Source organism: Ursus maritimus, unplaced genomic scaffold (assembly GCF_017311325.1).
Source record: "Ursus maritimus isolate PB19 unplaced genomic scaffold, ASM1731132v1 scaffold_9, whole genome shotgun sequence".
Lineage (NCBI taxonomy): Eukaryota > Metazoa > Chordata > Mammalia > Carnivora > Ursidae > Ursus > Ursus maritimus.
Window position 1 is genome coordinate 57537922 of NW_024427107.1, and position 21553 is coordinate 57559474.

Consider the following 21553-nt stretch of genomic DNA (forward strand, 5'->3'; position numbering starts at 1 on the left):
TGAAAAGTATATACTATGGAATGATGCAAATGTTTTAATTTTTTCCAGATGCTTCTGTATTTGTTAAGGAAAAAAATAATAACCAAATTGGGAAATGAGGCAAAAATAACTGCTTCATCTTCCAAGGTCATAGTAAGCGTGATCTAAAAGGTTTATTATCATTCTACTCTCCTGGAAAATATAACTATTTATTATTACTATTTTACTACTCTATAAAGTTACCTTATAGAAAACTGATCATTCACGATGATTTTCTTATTCAGTAACGAAGACAACCAATGGTCATTACTGCCAAACTGGACGTGAACTCTATCGTATATAATTTAGCAATCTTATTACAGCGTTCTTTCTTTTCAGCCTTTCATACCCTTTTTTGAACCAGCGTTGTCCTATTGCTTGTTCCCTCTTTAAGGAGTTAACTAGAAATTTTGCATGTGCTCACTCTGCCTATGAGAATGATGTTTTTGTTGTTTATAACATTTTGAGAGTTATGGTTTGACAATCTAAAAATTAAATAATGATCTAGTTTATTTACCACCAAACCCATTATGATGGAACACCATACATAAGGATCCCATCTGTAAAGATGCTACCCACAACCAACAGAATTTCTAGAAATGTTTGTGGATAAGGCCAAATTGATTTACTTATCATGGGAAATTGAAGATTACAGGTGTCTAGAAGGTGCAGAGCTCAGTTCTTTGTATGAAGGAATCTGTATGGGGGACCTCACGAGCCAGCCAGCTTTGGCTCGTTAGCTTACCGTAAGATGGTGTCGATTGTCTTGGTTGTCTGCTTTTATAAGCTTTGCATGTTTGGTAAGTGGCAAATGGCTGATTATATGTAAGCCAACTTGCCAAAGTATTACCATGTATTTATTTCTATTAATAAGCATAGTCCACAAACAAACATGCATTGAGGGGAAAAACACAGTCTAAAAAAGGAAAATAAAGAATCTCTTTGATGGCTGATTGGATCCTGAATGTTAATTATTAGTACCTCCGGTTTTTTATATTATGGGAACTGTTTATAAAACTTTTCCAAGAATTCCCTGAAAATTGTCCCCGAAATAGAAGTCAGCATGTTAAGACAACTTTTAACTTAGTTTTTGTTGTTGTTTTCATCTTTCATGCCTTCCTTCCTGACCAAAGACTTTTAAAACACAATCTAATGTATTAATGCTTATAAAATGTTGAGTTTTATTTCCCTTGTCTACCTTCAAATCATTAACCATCAAAAATCATCATGAGCAGTGGTGTGTGCCAATAGGCAGTCCTCTTTTCTCTGGGTGTTTTTACCTTTAAAAATATTAAAAATATATTTCTGTGTAAAAGAGTACTCTGTAATTGAGTTTAACTATCAACGGAGCTGCATATTGGTGTTTGTTTTGAAAAGAACAATTCTTGTTAATTATAAAACATTTGAGAGTTTGTTTTTGAGGTTAAAGTGGTTGGGGCAGGAAGGCTAAAAGGAGGAAGCTATAGTGACTTCAGTACTCGCATGCATGTGAGCAGTCTGGGAAAGAGGCATTCAGAAGTGGGCCTTGTTCGAATGATGTGTTCATCTTTAAACTTAGTATACTGAAATGCAAATATGTCTACTCGGAGTCTGTTAAGGTGTTACCGCCATGGATTTGAATCAAAGGAGATGTGCCTGGAAGTTGTACCAAACTTCAGGTTCATGAAATAATGTTTAAAATGGCAAAGAAAAATCTCATGTCTTCAAAAGCAAATGGCAATCCATTTACTTTCGGACAATACAATGCTAATAAGGGAATAGGGTTTGGAAGGACAGTAGATGGCCAGAGACACAAAAGCCTCAAGTGAGAAAGGCTTCCCCATGCTTTTTCTGAGGACAACTTCAACCAAAGATATCAAGAAAAGCTTCCTTACAGTCTTTAAATATGAGACTGTCTGGGAAACTAGGGCCAACTGGCACCAATTCAGAAAAAAAGATTTCCCATCGCATTTGAGAAGACTGAAGCCTCCGTGAACATCACCGGTCAGTAATGTAAGGGTATCAGGCAGTCTACTCTGTGATTTTCAGTGGTGATAAACGTTTGCTATCGCCTTTGAGGCAACTCGCCTTACCCGAATGCTTGCTTGCGTGCAGGTTGGAAGTGTGATAGAGGGTTACAGAGCAAGGACAGCTGCTGCTGGCAAAGAAAACTCACTGATAAAATAGCATGGGCTGATTGCTGGCTTACAAGTTAAAAAACCATATATTGGAAAAACCAGAGCAGTTTCATTCTCTAAAACTTCCGTGGGTCATTGCAGTTCATTTTATTTGGGTTTTCCAGTTTTGATTTTTACTTTATTAGGTATCTAAGGTAAGATATCATTCCTTAAGTGCTTTTTTAGAAGTTAACACTGTTAAGGAAGAAGTTACTGTAAGCTGCACTGTTAACAAATACCAAAGCCTTTCTGCTGAGTATATGATCTCATATTTAAAAGTCGTAGTGGGAATAACAAAGAAGTGTTTCCTAAAATTTCAATAGAATTTTATTAAGATAATGGGAAGACTTTTTGTCAAGGGTACTAAAATGTATCATGAAATGAAATGCAATAAGGAAAGGTTCAGAAAATGCTCCCAAGTGAAAAAACTTATAATTAAGCCACCTTATAACTAAATCGACTGGACATTTGTGGAAAAATCTAGAGCATGCACCAAATTTGAAGTCTCTTTTGTGTCTGTTACTGCTTGTGCGCAGTTCTAAGTCCAGAATCAGTACTCAGCAAACATGAATTAATTCACACAAACAACAGCAGGGGCACCTGGGTGGCACAGTGGTTAAGCATCTGCCTTCGGCTCAGGGCGTGATCCCGGCGTTACGGGATCGAGCCCCACATCAGGCTCCTCCGCTATGAGCCTGCTTCTTCCTCTCCCACTCCCCCTGCTTGTGTTCCCTCTCTCGCTGGCTGTCTCTATCTCTGTCGAACAAATAAATAAAATCTTAAAAAAAAAAAATCAATAGCAAATCCTAAGGAAAACTCAGTAAAACCCTGCATTTTATCGGGGGTGTATCTTCAGGAAATGGCATTAAGAGAAACCAAGAAGGCCATACTTCTGTGGTGTTCCTTATTAGTATAACAAAATGCATACTGTCTTTTAAAAAACAGAATTAAGAAAATGAGAAATAATGTTTTGAACTAAACAAGATGAGTATGTTGGGGCAGATTTTTAGAAGCAATTTTTAAAGTGAGATTCAAATACTGTTTTCAGTTGTGACAGTTTTCTGACTTTAACCAAATATCCACATGCCATTGGGACAGAATGAAACCATATTGGCTTATTTAATGTATACGCGGCCTTGTTTCTGAATGAAATGCTTTGGTGTTCTGAATGGAGTAATAAGCAGAACAGTAGTGCCACCAGAAAGACATTTCATCAGAAAAAACAGAGCTTTTGGGGACCCTGCTATCGTAGTCACACAGGTCCCAACATCTGTGTCTGCTAGAGTCTGCTTTGCCAACTGTGACTGCAGAATGTGAACCACTCGCCTCTTTTCTACAGTCATCCTCTCCATTTGGGCATGAGATCCTGTCTCCTTTCACTCGCTCACCTATCAAAGAACATCACTCCAGCTGTTTTTCCTCTCCTTTGGAAGATGAATAAAGCCCTCCTTACTGCATCATCATCCTTGGCAAAGGAACATGTTTTTATTTCTCCCGTTCTGAAACAAAACAAAACAACTTGCTATTGATTCAACGTCTCTTACCAGCTATCATTCCTTTTTCCAATCCCCTTTAGAGCAAAGCTCCCCAAATTGTTTGTATAGTGTTTTCCAAACCTCTCTTCCTCTTCTTTCTTGAATGTACTCCCCCAGACTTTCCTATCCTATCTGTTCAATTAACGGCTTTTGTCAACGCACTGCCGACCAGGGGCAGCTTCGAGGGCACGGGATCCATGCAGGTGCACAGGGTCCTGAGTTTCTTTGGAAGCTCTGATGCCACCGTCTTGAAATTTGAAATTTCTGAACAAGGGGGCTTGCAAGTCCAGTTTGCTCTGGGCGCTGCAAAGTATACAGCCCACCCTGCTGGTGACCTTCAGGCTGCCAAAGCTAATGAGCATTTTCCCACCTGACCTATCAGCAGTATCTTCTAAAGTCAATGGCTCCCTGCTTCGTGATACATTTTTTTTTTCCCCCTGTGTCTTCCAAGAAACCTTACTCTCATTTTCCTTCTACCTCACAGGTGGCTTCCTCCTCAGTTTCTGTCGCTAGTGTCTCCTCATTGCTCTGATTTCAATTACTGGGTGTATTTCCACCTCCATTTCCTCCCTAGATTATCTCAGCCAGTCTCATGTTTTTAAATACTGTCTAGATGCTAAGGCTAATGCCTAACTTCCAACTCCTAGATGTAGCTTGTCCCAAATTTAACTCCTTTCCCTCCCCACTCAAACCCGATCCTTCGAACCCATTTTTCCAGTTTTCTCAGACCAAAAATCTTGGAATAATTCTTGACTCTCCTCTTTCTCTCCCACCCTGCATTCAGGCCATCTAGTTTGTTCTCCTTCTAAGATGATTTCCGGAATTTTAACTGCTTTTCTGCTCCCGTTCTCTCTTGCGGAGATGACTAAATCAGCTTCCAACCTGGTTTCCTTGCTTCTATCCTTGCAAAGCTCCCCTCCTATGATTTATTGCAAGCATAGAAGAGAATGGTCCCATTTAAACATACATCAAATAGCAATCCTCTGCTCAAAACACTAAAATACCTCCCTGCTTCAGACCGAATAAAAGTCATAGTAGCCAGAGTGGCCTACAATGTCCTAAATGATCTGATCACCTCTTACCTCAATACTTTCATCTTTGAGCGTGTTTCTAAAGATTCTCCCTCTGGTTTACCTGCCGCAGCCACATTGGCTGCCTTGCTCTTCCTCAAACTTACCGGATACACTCTCTCACCTTGGGGCCTTTGCATGAGCTGTTCACTCTGTCAGCTCCTCCTTTAAGTCTTGGCTCAGATGAGGGCTGTACTGTTGGTTAGCGTAATGGATATGGCATCCACCCACTCTACTGCCTTGAACGCTGCTTTCCCTCTCCAGTGCATGCATCACCTTCCAACATGAAATGCTATTTATATATTTGTTTATTGTGTGTGTATGTTTATTGTCTGTCTCCCTTCCAAACAGGAGTTTTGGTCTCCTTTTCTTCACTGATGCAGTCCAAATGCTTGGAATAGTGGCTGGTACATAATAAATACTCAATTGATATTTGTTGAATGAATGCATGAAGCCTGGGTTTGTACCATACGGTCACCGTCACCACCACCACCACCAAAAAATAACAGCAATGATAATTTTGCTGTAGAAAAAAAATTCGTCAAGGCAACTGTAAAAAATAAAATCATAGAAAATAAGCCATCATGATGATATCAAATTGATCTTTGTAAACTAATTGGTGCATTTATGCTTTTTCAGACACATTAATTCATTGGGTAATATGTGCTATGTAGAAAGAAAATACCTAGGAGATTTAAGGTCTGAAGAAAATACCATTGGTTGTAGAATATACTAATTCTAAAAACTGACTAATGTGTAAACATGAGGAAGGCAGATGCTTTCATGTGAGAGGTGGTGCGGGTTCCAAGAAGTCTGTGAAATATCTGTGGCGTTGGAGTTCATAAATGTTCCTGGGAAATTGCTTGTAGTTGAGTGCTTCTGCAATCTTAATTTGGAAATTCACCTATTTATGGAAAGAATTTAAAGAATTTCTAGGATATTTTCCTAGATCCCAGTCTCTACTGCTTACCTGAAGGAAAAGGTTAATGTTTGTTACATGTTCTGTTGTTGTTATTGCACAAAGGCTGGGAGAACTGGTTATTATCTCGTGTAATATATTCTGTATCAATACTTTAACATTCGGGGAAGGTGACTTTCGGATTACTGACATCCTAAACATATTGGAGAACGATGCTGTAAAAGTAGCAATAAGATTTCATTATAAAAATTGCTTATTTTTATTTAAAGAAATTCCTGAAATTATTCATTAGAACGATCAACTATAACTTGAAAAAGCCCCTTCTTTCTCATCAACTGTTAGGCTCTACTTTCTACTGCCGTTATTTTCATTCAAAAAAAATGTGACATGGAGAGGAATACAAGGACATCTTGGACATTGCTGACCATTAACTTTAGCAACTTTTAATCGTTTTTGAAATTTCTTTGTTCATCCCAGCCTGTTAAAAACAGAAAAATGGTACTTGGGGTTACAAAGACGGAGAACAAAAGTACAAACTAATTAGCAGTATGCTCGAAAACGAAGGCTTGTTTGTCTTCTGTGCAAATGTTTTTCGTCTTAAGCAAATTTGGCTCTGAAAGAATCAGGCAGGTGCTGCTGCCACAGTGCTTTCGGGTTTCCTGGCAGAGCTGGAGGTGCACTGGGACCTGAGACAAAACCCAGAGGAACCACAGCTAACCTCAGCGCTTTGCCCAATTTCCTCCCTGCCAGTTACCAGAGTTCACCATTGTTCAAGCTCCAGGGGTCACACATTGCCTGTCTCGGGGTGGAATCTATTCTGAACAAGTGTTTTGCTTGGCTTGCAATATTTAAAAAAAAAAAAAAAAGTCACTGACATTAAAAATTAGGAGATTTCACATCAAATTCCCTTTGTCCAGTTTTTCTTGAAAACTGAAAATCTGCAACCCAAGTCAGCTTGGCACTGTTCTTAGAGCGAGGAAAGGCTACCTTCATACAGCCCTCCGGGTCCCAAGGTCTCCACCCAGCTGGCTCCCCTACAAGGGCTACTTGCCTGCATCCTCTGTGCCACTGAGTTTCTGACCCTGGCTCTACCCCCACAGAGATGGGGGACCAAAGGTGAGGGAGGGCTCATAGTGCTGACTTGCTCTTCTTTCCCCTCTGACAATGCTAAGTAGCTGATGGTTAGAGAGTTCTTTCTGCGTGGGATTCTGACAGTTCGGGGTGAGAACAGTGTATTCAACTTCATCTGAAGAGTGGTCCCGACAGGAGAATCAAGTTCCGCATAGAGAAATCACATTAAAGTGTTAACTACTGCACTCTTATCTAGAGAATGTTGCCCCAGTGGTGAAACAGGCTTGTCACCACTATGAAAGCCCCTCAAAGTCTCTACTCTGCTGTTTTCAAAACAAGGGAGAAGAGAGAGAGCTAGAAAAAATAAATAAATAAATAAATAAATAAATAAATAAATAAATAAAGGGATTAGTTAATTTAGGCTCATGAAAATCAGAAGTGAAGATTGTGTAAGGAGGGTAGATACTAATTAATTTGAAATTTTCAAAACAAATCTTCTGAAGAAATTAGTTATTTAAATACTTTAAGTAGTCCTGTCCTTTTTGTGTTTTTCTTTCTGGATACAAACACTTGGGTGAATTTCCCCATGTCCTTCTCCTACCTGGATTTCTTCTGCTTCTTCCCTCTTTCAAAATCATCCTTTGGGAAACCTCCTCTGATTAATTTCATTTTAAGCAAACAAACAAGGCACGTAATATATTAATATAAACTTCATGCGATTATTACCAGGATCTTCACATCCTATGTGGGTACACTGAATTGAATCAAAGCTAAGCTTCAAAAGCAGGACTTTTTACATTTTGTAACATAAGCACTACCCAATACTCAACACTCAATACTTAATACTCAATAAATATTTTTTGAAATAAACACATTTTTTTATTGTTAATCTTCCTCAAGAAACTAGTATGATTTTTTTTTCTTTTACACAAGATCTATCAATAAGAGATTTGTTAAAGAAAAAAAAAGCAAAGCAAAACAAGTTGAGAGAATTCAGGCCTTTTCAATCTTCATATTTTTGAAAATGGTGATCTGATTTCACCATCTCAATTCATTAGAGCCTGTCTGTATGTTACAACAGTATGTATTTCCTATTGCTACGTGGATGAAAATGAATCCGTATAAACCATACCAACGCCATCATGTATAACTGGTGGTAAAACTTTATTATTCAAGTTTAGATGTAACAGACATCTTTGCTGCCTGAAGATTGTTTGCATAAGAAATACACCAAGAACATGTTTGTGAGTAGAAATGAACATGCACTATGAAAACAAAATTAAATAAAACAAAAAAAAAATTCCATGTGTTGTAAGAACAGAACTATTATAGCCAACATTCTAATATTCAAATCAGGACTACAAATTGAATTTTTTCTTAGCAACATGAAATCATTCCATATGAAAGACATTTTCTGCTGGTGAATATTGCTGTAAGTTAATTTTACATTGGCATTTTGAGATGTTTCCCAACCCCATCCCACCCCCCAATTATCCACATTGTCAAATAGTCCACCCTAAGGAATTTGGCATTTCTTATTGTGATATTTGCCTTGTTGGTAGCCATTAAGAAACTATTGTTTTATCAGCCTTGTAATAGTTTTGCCTCTTCATAGTCAACACTATAGGCTGTCTAGTATGATATTTACAGCTCATCTTTAACAAAAATGACCCCAACCTTTTCTGGCCCTTGGGAACTGAGAGTTTAAATAAGCCCCTTGGCCATGTAATAATACTTGGCACTCCCATGGTGCCTTTCAACCAAGGATCTCAAAGTGCTTTACAAAACAAGTACTACATTACCATTATTATTATTATTAATATTATTATTAATATATTTTTTTTCCATTTTACAGGTGAGGAACCTGAGGAACGAAAAGAAAAAGTGATCTACTGCAGGTCATAAAATGAAAAACAACCAGGGGTAGAATCAGGATCCAGTTTTGGGACTTATGGGTCTTGAAGGACCATCTTCTCTGATGAAGGCTAAACGTTACTTCCATGTAAAGTTACTCTTGCTTTTCTCTGGTGTAGGATGGGGTGAGGCTTGCAGCTCTACCTTTCCTTTCAAGAGAACAGCATGAGCACACATTATCCAGTTTCCATGTGTGGATCAATGTTGAATTTCACATTTTCTTCATCCCTGACTTCACACACTTCTGCCCTCGCATCTTCCAGAGGTCCTAATTACTGCAAATAATTGTGGACAATTTCTAAACTGCACTGCTATCATGAACGTGTGAATCAGCAGTCTATGAAACAGTATTGGAAAACCAAAAGGAAGTGTTCTCTAAAGAAGCCATCCCTCTGCCCTTGGCCGAGTCTTTCTTTGGGAAAATAACACAGCCCTCCAAAGTCCCAAAGCATGTCTTTCTATCCTCTTCTCATTTACAGCTGCCTACTGATAGAACTCCATCTAGTAGTACCTACCTTTGGTTAGCATATTTAGTTCCACATTCTGGTTGAATTTCAAATCTATCATTTTCTCCTGTGATCTAGGGACGGCCAGCAAGCCCTGACCTACTTGCTTACCAAAGATGCCTTGCATTTTTTTTTTCTTTTTTTTTTGCCATGACCATCAACCCAAAGACTGTGAGCTCATGTAAACTTTAGGCAAAAGGCTGGCCTACAGCACAGGAGCTGACCACCAGCTTCTTTACTCCATGCTCCTACCACTGGACGACAGACACCCCCACTCTGGAATTGTGTTAATGTTCACTAACTAGACAGGCGGGCAGTTCAGAGGTCTCAGGACGGGTCACCTTGTGATGTTTTGCAGCCACACAGCAGAAGGCTAATAATTATTTTAATAGCAGTACTGGTACTCTTCAATTTATTAAGAAAAATGTATGTCCTCAGGCATTTTAAAATCTCTATACATTTACTATTTTTGGAGCTGTATTTGCATTGGATCATAACAGATCATGTGCACATGTGCAACCATAAACATAATGTGCTACCACAGGCTTCGACAAAGAGCTGTTAAAGATAATCACTTTTTTTTTCTTCTTCTCATTAATATTACCTTAGAAAAGAATCCCCATGCTTGTTTTCTAAAATCTACCTTTACTAAAAGAGAACAGTTTAGAACAAAACATCACTATCTTAAAAGTTGATTTTTTTAAAAGAACATCTCAATATGTCATGTAGAAAGAATGGGCACACTCGTTTCCTTTTGAACTACGGAGTTAACGTGTTAAGGTTTAGAGCTCCATCCTTTTCTCATTCACTTAGAGTCCTGTAGTGTCTCTCAATCCACATCCTTCCAAGGTGGGCTGGCTCATTATGATTTTTCTATCCCAAACAACAGTATGAATATATGGGTGAGAGAGGGAGAAAGAAAGAGTAAGAAAAGGCAGAACGAATGTATGAGCTGGTCCTGACCTAAAGTTTGACTCAAAGCTTGATTCAGAATAGAGACAAGTAATTTCAAAAGACTTACAGTTTTTCAATGGTATACAATTTTAGCTGGCATATAGTTTTCATCATAGGGGAAGCCTTTCCAAGAGGGGAAATTCCTAAATCATCTTGAAAGTCCTTAAAAAAAGGATAAGTACCTAAGTAGGTCATTTAAAATCACAATTTAAGGCAAAATCATTCGGAAACCTTTAAACCAAATAAAAATAACAACAAACCATTTTTATAATATATTTTGAGAGATGGAACAAAGGCTTTCGCAGGTCAAAAAAATAAGGGGTATTTTAGTGTTACAATAAATTTTCATTTTTTTAAAAAAGCCCAACCTCTTCTCCATCAAAATATGTATAACAATGAAAACAAAAGTGAAAATAAAATAATCAATAATAAAGGAATATGGAATAAGATCTATCGTGTCAATGCTATCCAAGAATATTCTACTGAAAGTAGACTGACCATAAATATTCCAAGAATAGTGATATGTATTTTCCAATGCTAATCATTACTACTACGTCTGTCTGAGAAAACAAAAATCAGATTAAAAAAAAAGAGAAAGGAATACATGCCAAAAATGAACAACCTATTTGTGTCTGACACACTGGAGAAATTGTTTATGGAGCAGTTTTGCCCAAAAAGTCATACCTGTAATATTGCCCAAGTTAACCAAACTTTAGACATTCTGCTGATTTGAGCAGTTCATATATAATGTTGCTTAAGGATTGCCACAGTGCACTTTATTACTAGTCTTTTTACTAAGAAAATGAAATATTGTTTTGTTGTTTGGGACATCTCCTCTCTTTCTGAGATCTTTAATGGCCACCTCTCAAGTCTGCCTGTACATTCTGAGATGTATTCATCGAAATTCCTAAGAAAGATAAATCAGCATCACATAATTTGCATGTCAGAGCTCCTCACTCCACCTCTTTATTTCAGTTTATGTGAATATTAGAGCTAGACAGGTGAGATCAGAATAGGGCCCTTTCAAAATGAAACTGAAGCTGAAGGCTTAGTCCTGATTTCTTTTTTCTCTTTCTCTCCCTTTTTTTTTTGTTTTTTGTTTTTGTTTTTTTTTTTGTTTTTGTTTTTTACATGAAAACAAAAATGCAAGAATGGAAATGACAACACATCAGAAAGACATTTTAACTTCATTCACTACGACAGTCACAAACTGCTTGAATTCTACCTGCCATCCAACTTTAAGGAACAAAGACCTGGTACTGGGAAAAAGAAACAAAACCCAAACACAACAAAACAATACAAAGCAACTGGGAATTCTGTAAAACTGAGTGCAAACACGGCTACAGAACGCAATAAAAACACCAGTGCTGCGGGGGCCAGCAGCGCTTATCAAAATAATTTCTGAAATGTTTCATCCGAAACATAGACAAAGCAATAAAAAGAGGATATATGTTTATCATTTTAAGCATAACAATGTGAGTTAAGAGCTTAAAAATTAAAAAAAAAAAAGTACTTGGAATGAATAGTGCTACCCTTTTTTTTCCTAAGTAGGCATAAAAATATTTTCATTTCCTTCTTGTTTTCCATATCATTATATCAAGAACTTCCATTTGTTTCATGTTACCGTTTACAACTTTAATGCACACACACACACACAAAAGGTATCTACCGCAATAGAAATAGTTGCTTCATTACCTTGTTTGCTACATTTGCAAATGTAAACAGCTAGGCAGAGCCAGAACTGACTCTAATGCATGATGGAATATCTTTGTTGCATACGTACACTGTAGAAAATAATTATTCAATATGTCAGGCACCATTATTTGAAATGTAATACATTAATATTTACTAGAAAAATAAGTTTTTTTTTTCCTATTTGTTCTCCCAACTTCTTTAATGAAATAAGTTAATCTGACAGTGCATCCAGTAGCTTGTAATATCTTCTACATCTCCGTGGCAAAAAATAAACTACTGGTTGGGACAATATAATGCAAATTATTTAAGTCAGTCCTTGTACATACATCCTTGTAGCAAGCATTGAGGCTCGACTAACAGCACCTTTAACCAATTACTTAATGTTCAGTTATGTAGCCCTATTTCCCTGAGCAGTTATGCTGAGGAGCTTTCCCTTCATGGATAGTTTTACAAAGCCTTAAGTATTAAAAGTACTATGAAGATATACTTCTAAGAATCCTATTTAATGCTACTTAACTAAACCTGTATAAATCTAATGAAGGGAGTGACTGGTACATATACCAACTGTCAGTCTGTGGTAACGTAACCTTAGACGCTGCCTGGCCACAAAGTTTGGAACTTCTATTTAACCAGAAGAAAATAAATAATACAGCAGGTTACCTTGTGGAGAAATACCATGTATTCTAAACAAATTCAGCCCACGGTCTGAACTTTTGTATCCATCTAATCTTTTTGAACTGAGGGGGATCCCTTTAGTTATAACGTGCCAAGTGAGATTGGTGACCAAGAGGAGGCTTAAAAAACAAATCCAAACTGCTTTATCACATAAGAGAAAGAAAACACCTGGCTAAAAAAAAAAAAAAAAAAAAAAAAAAAAAAAAAAAGACCAGGAAAAAAAAAAAAAAAAAAAAAAAAAAAAAAGACTACGTAAGCACTGAGGACACTGTTTTTTAAAAATGCATATATATTTGGACAAAATGAACCTAAACTGCAAACAAAAGGACTACTTTTGAAAGGAGTATTTGAACATCTAAAGGACAAAAATATCAGAGAGGGTGTGCATGTGTATGTACAGGCAGGGCTGGCCAAAATCACTGTGCCACCAGCTGTCACTTTCCTTGCTGCTCTCTCACCAAGCCTAACCACAGCTCGCATTTCTAGGTCTAAGTCGGAAACATGGTCAATGAGAGGAGATTGCTGTAAGAGGCGCCATTTTCCTTTCGCTGCCCAGGAGATTAGATTTCTCCTCGTCTGCCTAGGATTTCGTGATACTTCTAAACTTAGGCAACAACTTCTGGGTTTATGAACAAATGGACCAACGGCCAGGCCAATACTGCGTTAGTATCAATAATATGTAAACCCTTTCAAATTCTAGATAGCTTTGATATCTTTCTTTACAAACATAATAATTAGAGTCTGGTGATACTTCTTATGGACCGTTTCCACAGTACACATTCGCCAAGATGGTTTTTTGACTTAACTAGGTTCTAAAACATGACTATTTACCATCTTCCTTTTTTTTTTTCTTCTCACTGACCATTTGTCTCACTTTTTAATCTTGGTAACCTACTCATCAAAAGAAAGAATAAAAGAAGGGAATTTCATGTTGGATAAGGCAGGCTCTATGAAGTATTTTTTTAATAGGTCTTCATAAGACATTACAAGCTATTGAATTCCCATCAAGAAAACCTATTTCTATTTAATTGTGCTAAGTGCTAAGGTTTTACTCTTTAGGTTTTCCATTTTTTTCCGCTTGTGCATTGTTCCTATGCAGGCCCCTCTGGATATGAGTTGTGAAGTCATATTTGTCCGTGCAAAGATGCTGGCATATGCTGCACTGGAAAGGTCCACTGTCACCATGGCAACTCATATGCAAAGCATACATCACTTCATCCAGAAAGACAATGCCACAGTGCACACATTTTGTTGAAAGTTCATCTTGAGTACTTCTATCAACTTTCTCTGTTTTTACTACATTCAAGGGACCTTCACTTTTTACATTTGATGGTGCCTTCGTTTTCTCCTTGGAGGCACCGTTTGCAGTTGGCCCAGGTCTGGAATGCTTAATCGCCAAATCTAGAGGAATGTCATTGTCTGATCCAACAGCTGAAAAATGAGGAGGCAGATTGAAAGTGGGATAAGGCACATAGTTTTGGCAAGGATTTGGTAGGCCAGGCACGTGACTCAAGTAGTGCGGGTTCCCAGGAACGGAGAGCTTATATTTACTCCAGAATCGCAGCCAGTCAGCTTCACTCTGGAAGTCATTATGTACAAAGGGAAGTCCGAAAAGGGGGTACTGGTACTTTTCAATAGGGCTGCCTGGTGGTGAGTAATTTGGGTGTTTTGCAGGTCTCATGTACTTTTCTATGGGACTGCCTCTCTCAGAACTTCCTTTCCCTTCTGACACGGATGAACTGTTTCCTGGGTCTCCAGTACTTTCCTGAGGACTTTTTATCTGAATGTGCAAAGGTTGCATCCTTTTGTGAATATCCAGAGTTTGGCTGACCAGGACTGGCTGCTGAGCAGAATGGCTTTTAGTCAATGAACCCTGGGCTTCGTATTTACTCAGGCTAGGGAGCGGAATTTCTCTCTGGTGACCTTCAGTTAAATGATCTTCTGACCTCCTCTCAAGGGGGCTTCCGTTGACCTGTTCCTCGCTGCCACCCCTCTGCTGTTTGTTGAGCTGCTCAGCCTGAAGTGCCTCTGGGTTAAGGCGCTTTCTTGTCCTTCTCCTAATAATCTGCTCACCGTTGTTTTGTTTAATGATGTTTAAAGGCCTGGGAGTCTGCAGAGAACACACACGCACAACACATAAAAGGGAAATGTGAGAAAATACATTAAAATGCATTAACGATTCCTCACAAATATGAACCACACTTAAGTTCAAAGCAAGGGTAGACTCTACGCTATAGATTTACTAAATCTCCTCCTCTTGCCCTAAGCGGGAGCAGAGGCCGTCACCAAAGCACACTATTTTAGCGCAATTAAATCGTGTCCAACTTTGCAGCGAGGACTGAAAACTTTAACCTACTTAAAAATGGCTTTTCCAAACTCAATAGATTTTGGAATTGCATCATTTAGTGATAAAACTGTGTAGAAAGTTACTTGAAGGAACAAGATTTTTCTGAAATATTTCTCAACTTCTGAGTCATGCATTAGGATGTCAGTACAGGAACATGGGAGCTGGGCTTTAATGACAACTGTGGCAGAATTCTGCATTGCTACAGACCATATTGGGTCCCCTCCTTCGTATGTGGAAGCTCGTCCCCACAATGTGCCTGGATCTGGAGATCCGGTCTTCAGGAGGCAAATTAGGTTAGATGAGGACATAGAGAGAAGGAGGCCTTCTCCAAGCCAGGTAGAGAGCTCTCCAACCAGCACCCGGCCACACTGGTACTCTGACCTCAGACCTCCAGCCTTGAGAACCATGTGAAAATATGTTCGGTTGTTTAAGCACCCCAGTCTATGGTATCTGGTTATGGTACCCTGAGCTGATGAATACGTGCATTCTTCTAAATAACTGCAAATGTGAATATAAAGTATTAAATACCAGAGCATACATAATCAAAGACAAATGAGAAGAATCATGAGGAAAGATATCAGGTACTCAAAACCATATCAGCGGGAGACTTTTTTTTTTTTCCACCTCTCACTTTTATTTCTCCTTGTTTAATAGGATTTTATATAATCACTATGGAAAATTTTACTTGTTAACAGGTGAAGCATTTGCTTTCTGTTGAAAATTTAAATTTTTTTGTAGCTTTGGTCCAACTACCTGATACATCATTCTACTCTGTACTTAGATGGAATGTTGACTTTCCCCCAGCTTGTTTTCCATTCAGCTTAAGCACTCTGTGATTGGTGGTTATGTACGTGCTCAACAGGCATTTATATTACAGGACTCAAATCCGTAGAGAAGACTATACCAAAAACTTTACTTGCAGTGAGAGCTCTAACTTTGACTTATAAAATAAAAAGAATAAGTTTAATAAATTAATGCATATTTACAGATTAAAATTTAGGAAACTCTTTAAGTGGACTAAAACCTGATTTTTCTGAAAGATTACTGAAATCAGCAAGTAAGTTCTACCTAGAATGTGAAATTTATAAATTATTCCTAGAAAGAATGTGCCTTAATGCAAGGGAGACCTTTTATATCTTAAACAAAATATAAATATAAATCCTTTTTGGAATGTTTCCATTGTCACAGAGGCATTTTAAAGGCAAGAAAGATAACACGCTTGTCATTGACAATTCAATTATTAGTTTCGGAATGAAAATGCCACATCCCATGGATATGCCATATTCATTTATTTTGTTCAGAACGTTCAGGTTTATAAAGAGCTCCTATTTCTATTATGAAAATATGCGGTATTTAATATCTACCTATAAGGAAACCAGAAATTTGCAATACCCTTTCAAAACTTTTATAACTTTTGTGACAGTCTTTACATGAGATGTGAGCATAACCTTTATGTATTTAAATTTATGATATAAAGAAACTCAAAACTGAACACATCTTGCCTCTGGAGAGATGAATATTAAAATAATTGTAAAAAAAAAGAGTTTACTTTATATCATAGTTGTTAAATTATCATAACCTGGAAGAACAGTAGTTTAATTAATTCTTGGCCTATGATTGGCCAGAGTTCAATTAAAATCATTAATGTCACTACTCATTAAATGAAAGCTTATTGCTGTGCTCAAATGGTGAAGGTGAAGCAAGAGGAAGGTGATGTGGTGGCGGAGCGGAGAATCTTTCTGTTAGCTACACGTAATAACTAAGGTTTTACAGTTTACCACCAATTAGTATTGTTGGCAGCATGCATTTTTTAAAGAGTGCTTCCAGTGGTCCATTTATGAGGACGTTTTGTCTAAAACTGTATTCCCTGTAGCTGTAATTTATTCATTGGCTGTGCTAAGAGCTATGGTAAAATGCCAAACAAAATGAAAAAGGCAGAGGGAAATGGATTTCTGTTTACTAAGTGGGGTATTCCTATTTTTAAAGGCAGCTCTTGTCAGCAGATAAACTTCCTAAACTAAAAAAAAAATATCCTCAGGAAGTCAAATGCATATATAAATGGAATTTGTGAGCTTAAACTTTCGCAGAGGATTCTAACTAAAATCTGAGACGAAAGTTCTGGAGGTACCTCAGTAAGCCACAGAAAGAAGCCAGCCAGAGAGTTTAAAACACAAAACACCTTCGCACCTTCCTCTACTCGGATGTGTGCCGTTCGGGCCCTGAGATACCTCACTCGAACATATCCATCGGAAGAACTGAAGACATTCGCCTGGAATTCTCGGGCCCTAGTTCAGAACGACTCTTTGGAACGTGCCCAACTTCTAGCCCCCAAAGCAGGCGGGATGACACTTGCAAATTCTGAAGTTAAAGTGAAAATAAGCATTCTTTCCCTGCCCTGTATTTTATGTGAAATAGGGACAGTCCTCTTTTTAAAACATTTTTTGTGTATTTTTGAACTTTTAAGGTTTCTCCTTTCTGCCTAAATTAATTTCACCAAATTCTGAAAACCATTAGTTCGACTATCTGTTATGGGAAGTTCCCAGAAATCAATCATTTTCCTCGTTTATATCAAAAGAAGCATAATGCATTACTAATGATCTCAAATATATCTCCCCATAACATCTAAGGCCATTTCACCATAAATCACAGGTGCTCTCAAAGTGACTGTATTAAGCTCTGCGGGAGCAGGCATTGCAAGCCAGGGAATGGTACACATCACACCACAGAACAGGCTTCTTTATATAGCTTTTCCTCCAACAGTCTAACAAGCTCTTACCGAGTGAAGCTTCTGGTAGAGGCCACACGCGTTGCATACATATCCGCCATTTGCATTCTTTCGCCAGAGAGAGGTCTTTGTGGTCAAGCAATTGGCACAAAAAACACCCGAGCCTCTACGCCTCTGAAACGGGGGGAGGGGGGGGAACACAAGGTCAGAGGTGAGTCACATGATCAGTGGAGTTAGACCAAATCAACCCAGGAGTTTTGTCTTTAGACTAGCAACAATGACAGTATAAAACCACACTGCCCATAATGAGGTCAGGTTCAATTGTGTTTAATAGGCACCACTGATTTTCATTATAATTAACCCTACAGTGATGGATGAGGTGTGTGCAACGCCAAAGGCTTTTCACAGAAACAGCTTTAACTTTTTGAACTTGGGGTTTGTGCCTTTAATGATGGCTCCTAAATGCTGAACCCTAAAATATACCTTTTAAACGTGTCAAAACAAAAGTCACAAGACAGAACGTGGCAATATGTTTAATATACTTTAGCAAAGGGGGAGCGCAGGCTACCTGGGCTTTAAAAATAGAGTCAAGCGTGGAATAAACGCAGCATGGAAACCATTTAAAATTAAACGTGATTTGTGTCTTTTTGGATGTCATTCATGTAACACAAGTATTAAGAGAATATCACACACTCGATTCTAATTTTGGGGGTTGCAATTGTAAACTTTGAAAGAGAACACCGTCTATTTCCCAAAGCTGAGGCGACCAGTCGAAACTTGTTGCCAACTCGAAGTACAGTATTACTGAGAACGCTTATGAGGTGCCTGCTGGAGCCAGACGAGCTAGTCCCATCAATGGCTATTTATTTTATTTGCCTCAGACTTGGAAATCACAAGCGTTTCCGAATACAAATTGATTTTAGTGGGCTGAATTCTGTAATCACCAGATTCAAAAATAATCTAAGAATATTTAAAAGTAGATAATTAGTATTGCTTGTTCCATTCTTGCTATCAAGTAATGATTCCATTAAACTCATTGAAACAAAAGTCAGGCTGTGTTTGTAGGCGCAAATACTAACAGGCAGGAAATGAAATGCTCTTGCTGCAAGAAAAAAAAAAAGACAGGCTGAATTGCAACTTCGCTCTCCTTTCTCTAGGAAGCGAAGCCTTTAATGATAAAATATGCACGTTAGATAAGGAGTGGAAAAAATGTTGCTGGGACCCAATTTTATTATAAATTTAAAATTACAAATACCATAAGTCAAAATTTCAGGGATTCATAAAATTTAGGCAATTTATTTAACTTGAGTCCATACTGTAGACCAGTGGTTTCCCTGCCAAGAAAATACAATGGTTATAATTGTACTCTGATACATTTCAAATGGAAAGCTTTCTGCAGACATAATTTTGGCTTCAAGACTGGAACACTTTCTTGGCATTGAAAGGGCATTTGATTCATCGGGTGTTTCACAATGTATCACTAAAAAGACCTGGTGAGCAGCCAGTTCCCTATAGGGTAATTTTTCCATCCAGATGCAAGTGCTATCAGAGGCCCTCGTCAGCTAAACTAATTATGATCTTGCAATTGCTGATGCCTGCTCACTCTAACATTCGACATCCTCCATTAATCATCAATACAAGGAAAATGAATGAAACGTAAAGAAATGAGGGCTGGTAAGCTGCACAGCCATAAAAATCTGAAATGAGAGCAATAATTTAACAAGATTGGGGGAATGTTTTTAGTGCGCACAAAGTCAGGCTAACAATTGCCCTTTTCAACCAAGAACACGATTTCATTAGTGTAGCAGGTCGTGCTACTTTAGGTGATGTAATAAAAGCTAGATTTTTCGCAAAGATAATCTCTGGCTCCCCTTTTTCTCCCTCTCCGCCCAAGTCAGGACCAGGAATGCATCACAGTTAGAGCAATGGCAAATGCTGGGTGTCAGTCCACAAGTCCCAGTTGGGACCGCCTGCAAAAGCAGAGACTGCTCCCTACTGAAAATCAATGAACTATTAGATGCTATGTTTATCAAACATTCTGGGGCCCCCTTTATCTGAAGTAAGCTGGGGAACCTAGTTAGGTTATAATTGTGAAACTTCCCTGGGGCCACGCCATCTTTTTCCTAGATCTAAATAACACGGTTGGCAAATAAACACCAACTTGATCCACATAAAGGCAACATAAATGTCCATTTGGAAACTAACCCACATATATGGCTGAGGCTCAAATTTGAATGTGTAACCATTCACTCCAGCCTGCTTTTCTTTCCTTATGCCCTGGGTGCTTGACACAGCATGCCAAAGTGGGTGTAATCTTGGTTTCTGAGAGCGTTTCAGTCCTTGCACAATTTTGTGCTTAATTCTCTTGCAAAGAAAATGCCCTTCATTAGTTAGAGGGAAAGTCCTAAAATTATAGCACTGGTTTCCACAGGCATATCTTGCTTTAAGCAGCACTTAGGCTCCACTAAAGAGGTATATTTTGGGAAAACTATATCTTATTTTAAAGACATCAGGGATACTCTGGATTCATTTACCCAGAGTCAGTACAGCATGGAGGCTAATAATCAGATTTAGGAGTCAGACTACTTGTATTCAAAACATGTCTCTGCCTTTTGCCAGGTGCAACTTTAGGCAAGTTACTTAACCTCTCGAAGCTTCAATTTCCCCATCTTTAAAGTGTGAGCCGTTGCAGTATGTGGGCAAATGGATGCAATTAAAACAGTGCCAGGGATGTAGTAAACACTCAATAAGTTAGCTATTTGTCAAAGGGATTCAATTATTTCTTTTGGTAAGAGAAAAATACTTGGCTAGCTTTGTTTTCATCTCCTCAATCTACTCATTGAACATTATAGAGATGCTTAAGACATACAGTTGGATATTATCAAATGTATTTCATTTGTGTCAATCTTATCAAATATGAGAATGGAAAGTTGAGTCAGAGTGAAATATCTAGGTGTTCACACCTAGAATTCAATAGGAGTGTACTTGTGTGGGGGTGGAAAGTAGGAGGGAGGTGAGAAATATTTCACATATAGAGTTAACTCCCATCTAAACACATTTATAGCTTTGGTAAGCATTGTACCACCTTAGTTTTGGGGCACTTGGAATTTCTGGAAGCAGCAGAGAGGTGGCCTACGTGGATAGTATCCTTAGCTGTGTGACCACAGAATCATAACTACGCCACATCTCTCTCAGCTACGACACAGATGAGAGCCCTGACCTGGTCACTCTGTCTGTAAGGTACTGTGATGCTGGACACAGGAAAGCATCTTCTTGATGTTATCAACATCCTTAGCCCAATCACGTGGAGAGAAGGAGGTCTGTTGCCAAAGGAAGGCAGAATAGTAGTCTCCCTTGCCCCACTTTTTAAAAAACAAGCTTGGCCTTGTTAAAGAGAAAGAAAGGCACTGCAGACTTTATTTCATTCATAGTTTATCATACGTGACAGAGTTTTAAAATATTTTGTCATTCTCCTTTACACTGTGTATGTTAATGACAGAAATCATGACTCCTAACGGTCATCAAATATTCTAAGTAACAAGCACCCAGGACAGTGATCAGTCTTGAGAGACTAAACATTAATAAAGTCGAAAATACTCTAGTAGAATTAAAAGAAAAGACTTTCACCTGCTATTATTTTTTTTATCATCAATAGTCACTCTTATTTTTGAAAAAAAGTTTTTAAAAAAATTCCTCCTAAATGTCACCCATTTGGATTGACAAATTTACTTCCAGTTGGGCAGAGATGACTAATGATGTTATAGAAAAGAAAATCAAGAGAATTAATGTTCCAATCCTACAAGTCACACTTATTTTTGAGGAACAGGTGAAGCTAGGTATTTGCTAGGTCCTGAGGATACAAAATCAGGTAGAACAAGGCTCCAATTCTCCTTCACAGACATCATTATGGTCATATGTTGTCGATGGTTCTATATGTGCACGCATGTTTATTATTTTTTTTTAAAGAT

At 38.1% G+C, this 21553-nt stretch overlaps 1 protein-coding gene across 2 annotated transcripts in view; it reads right to left on the reverse strand.

The window, feature by feature from the left end:
• Positions 1 to 13364: 13364 nt before the first annotated feature.
• TRPS1 (transcriptional repressor GATA binding 1) overlaps positions 13365 to 21553 on the reverse strand; it is a 247269-nt gene continuing 239080 nt past the window's right edge. For both annotated transcript variants that reach the window (XM_040625565.1, XM_040625564.1), the window contains 2 exons: positions 17637 to 17759; positions 13365 to 14623 (listed from right to left, as the gene is read on the reverse strand). In XM_040625565.1, the coding sequence (XP_040481499.1) occupies positions 13562 to 14623; positions 17637 to 17759 (1185 nt within the window). In that variant the 3' untranslated portion in view covers positions 13365 to 13561. The remainder of the gene's footprint in view (positions 14624 to 17636; positions 17760 to 21553) is intronic.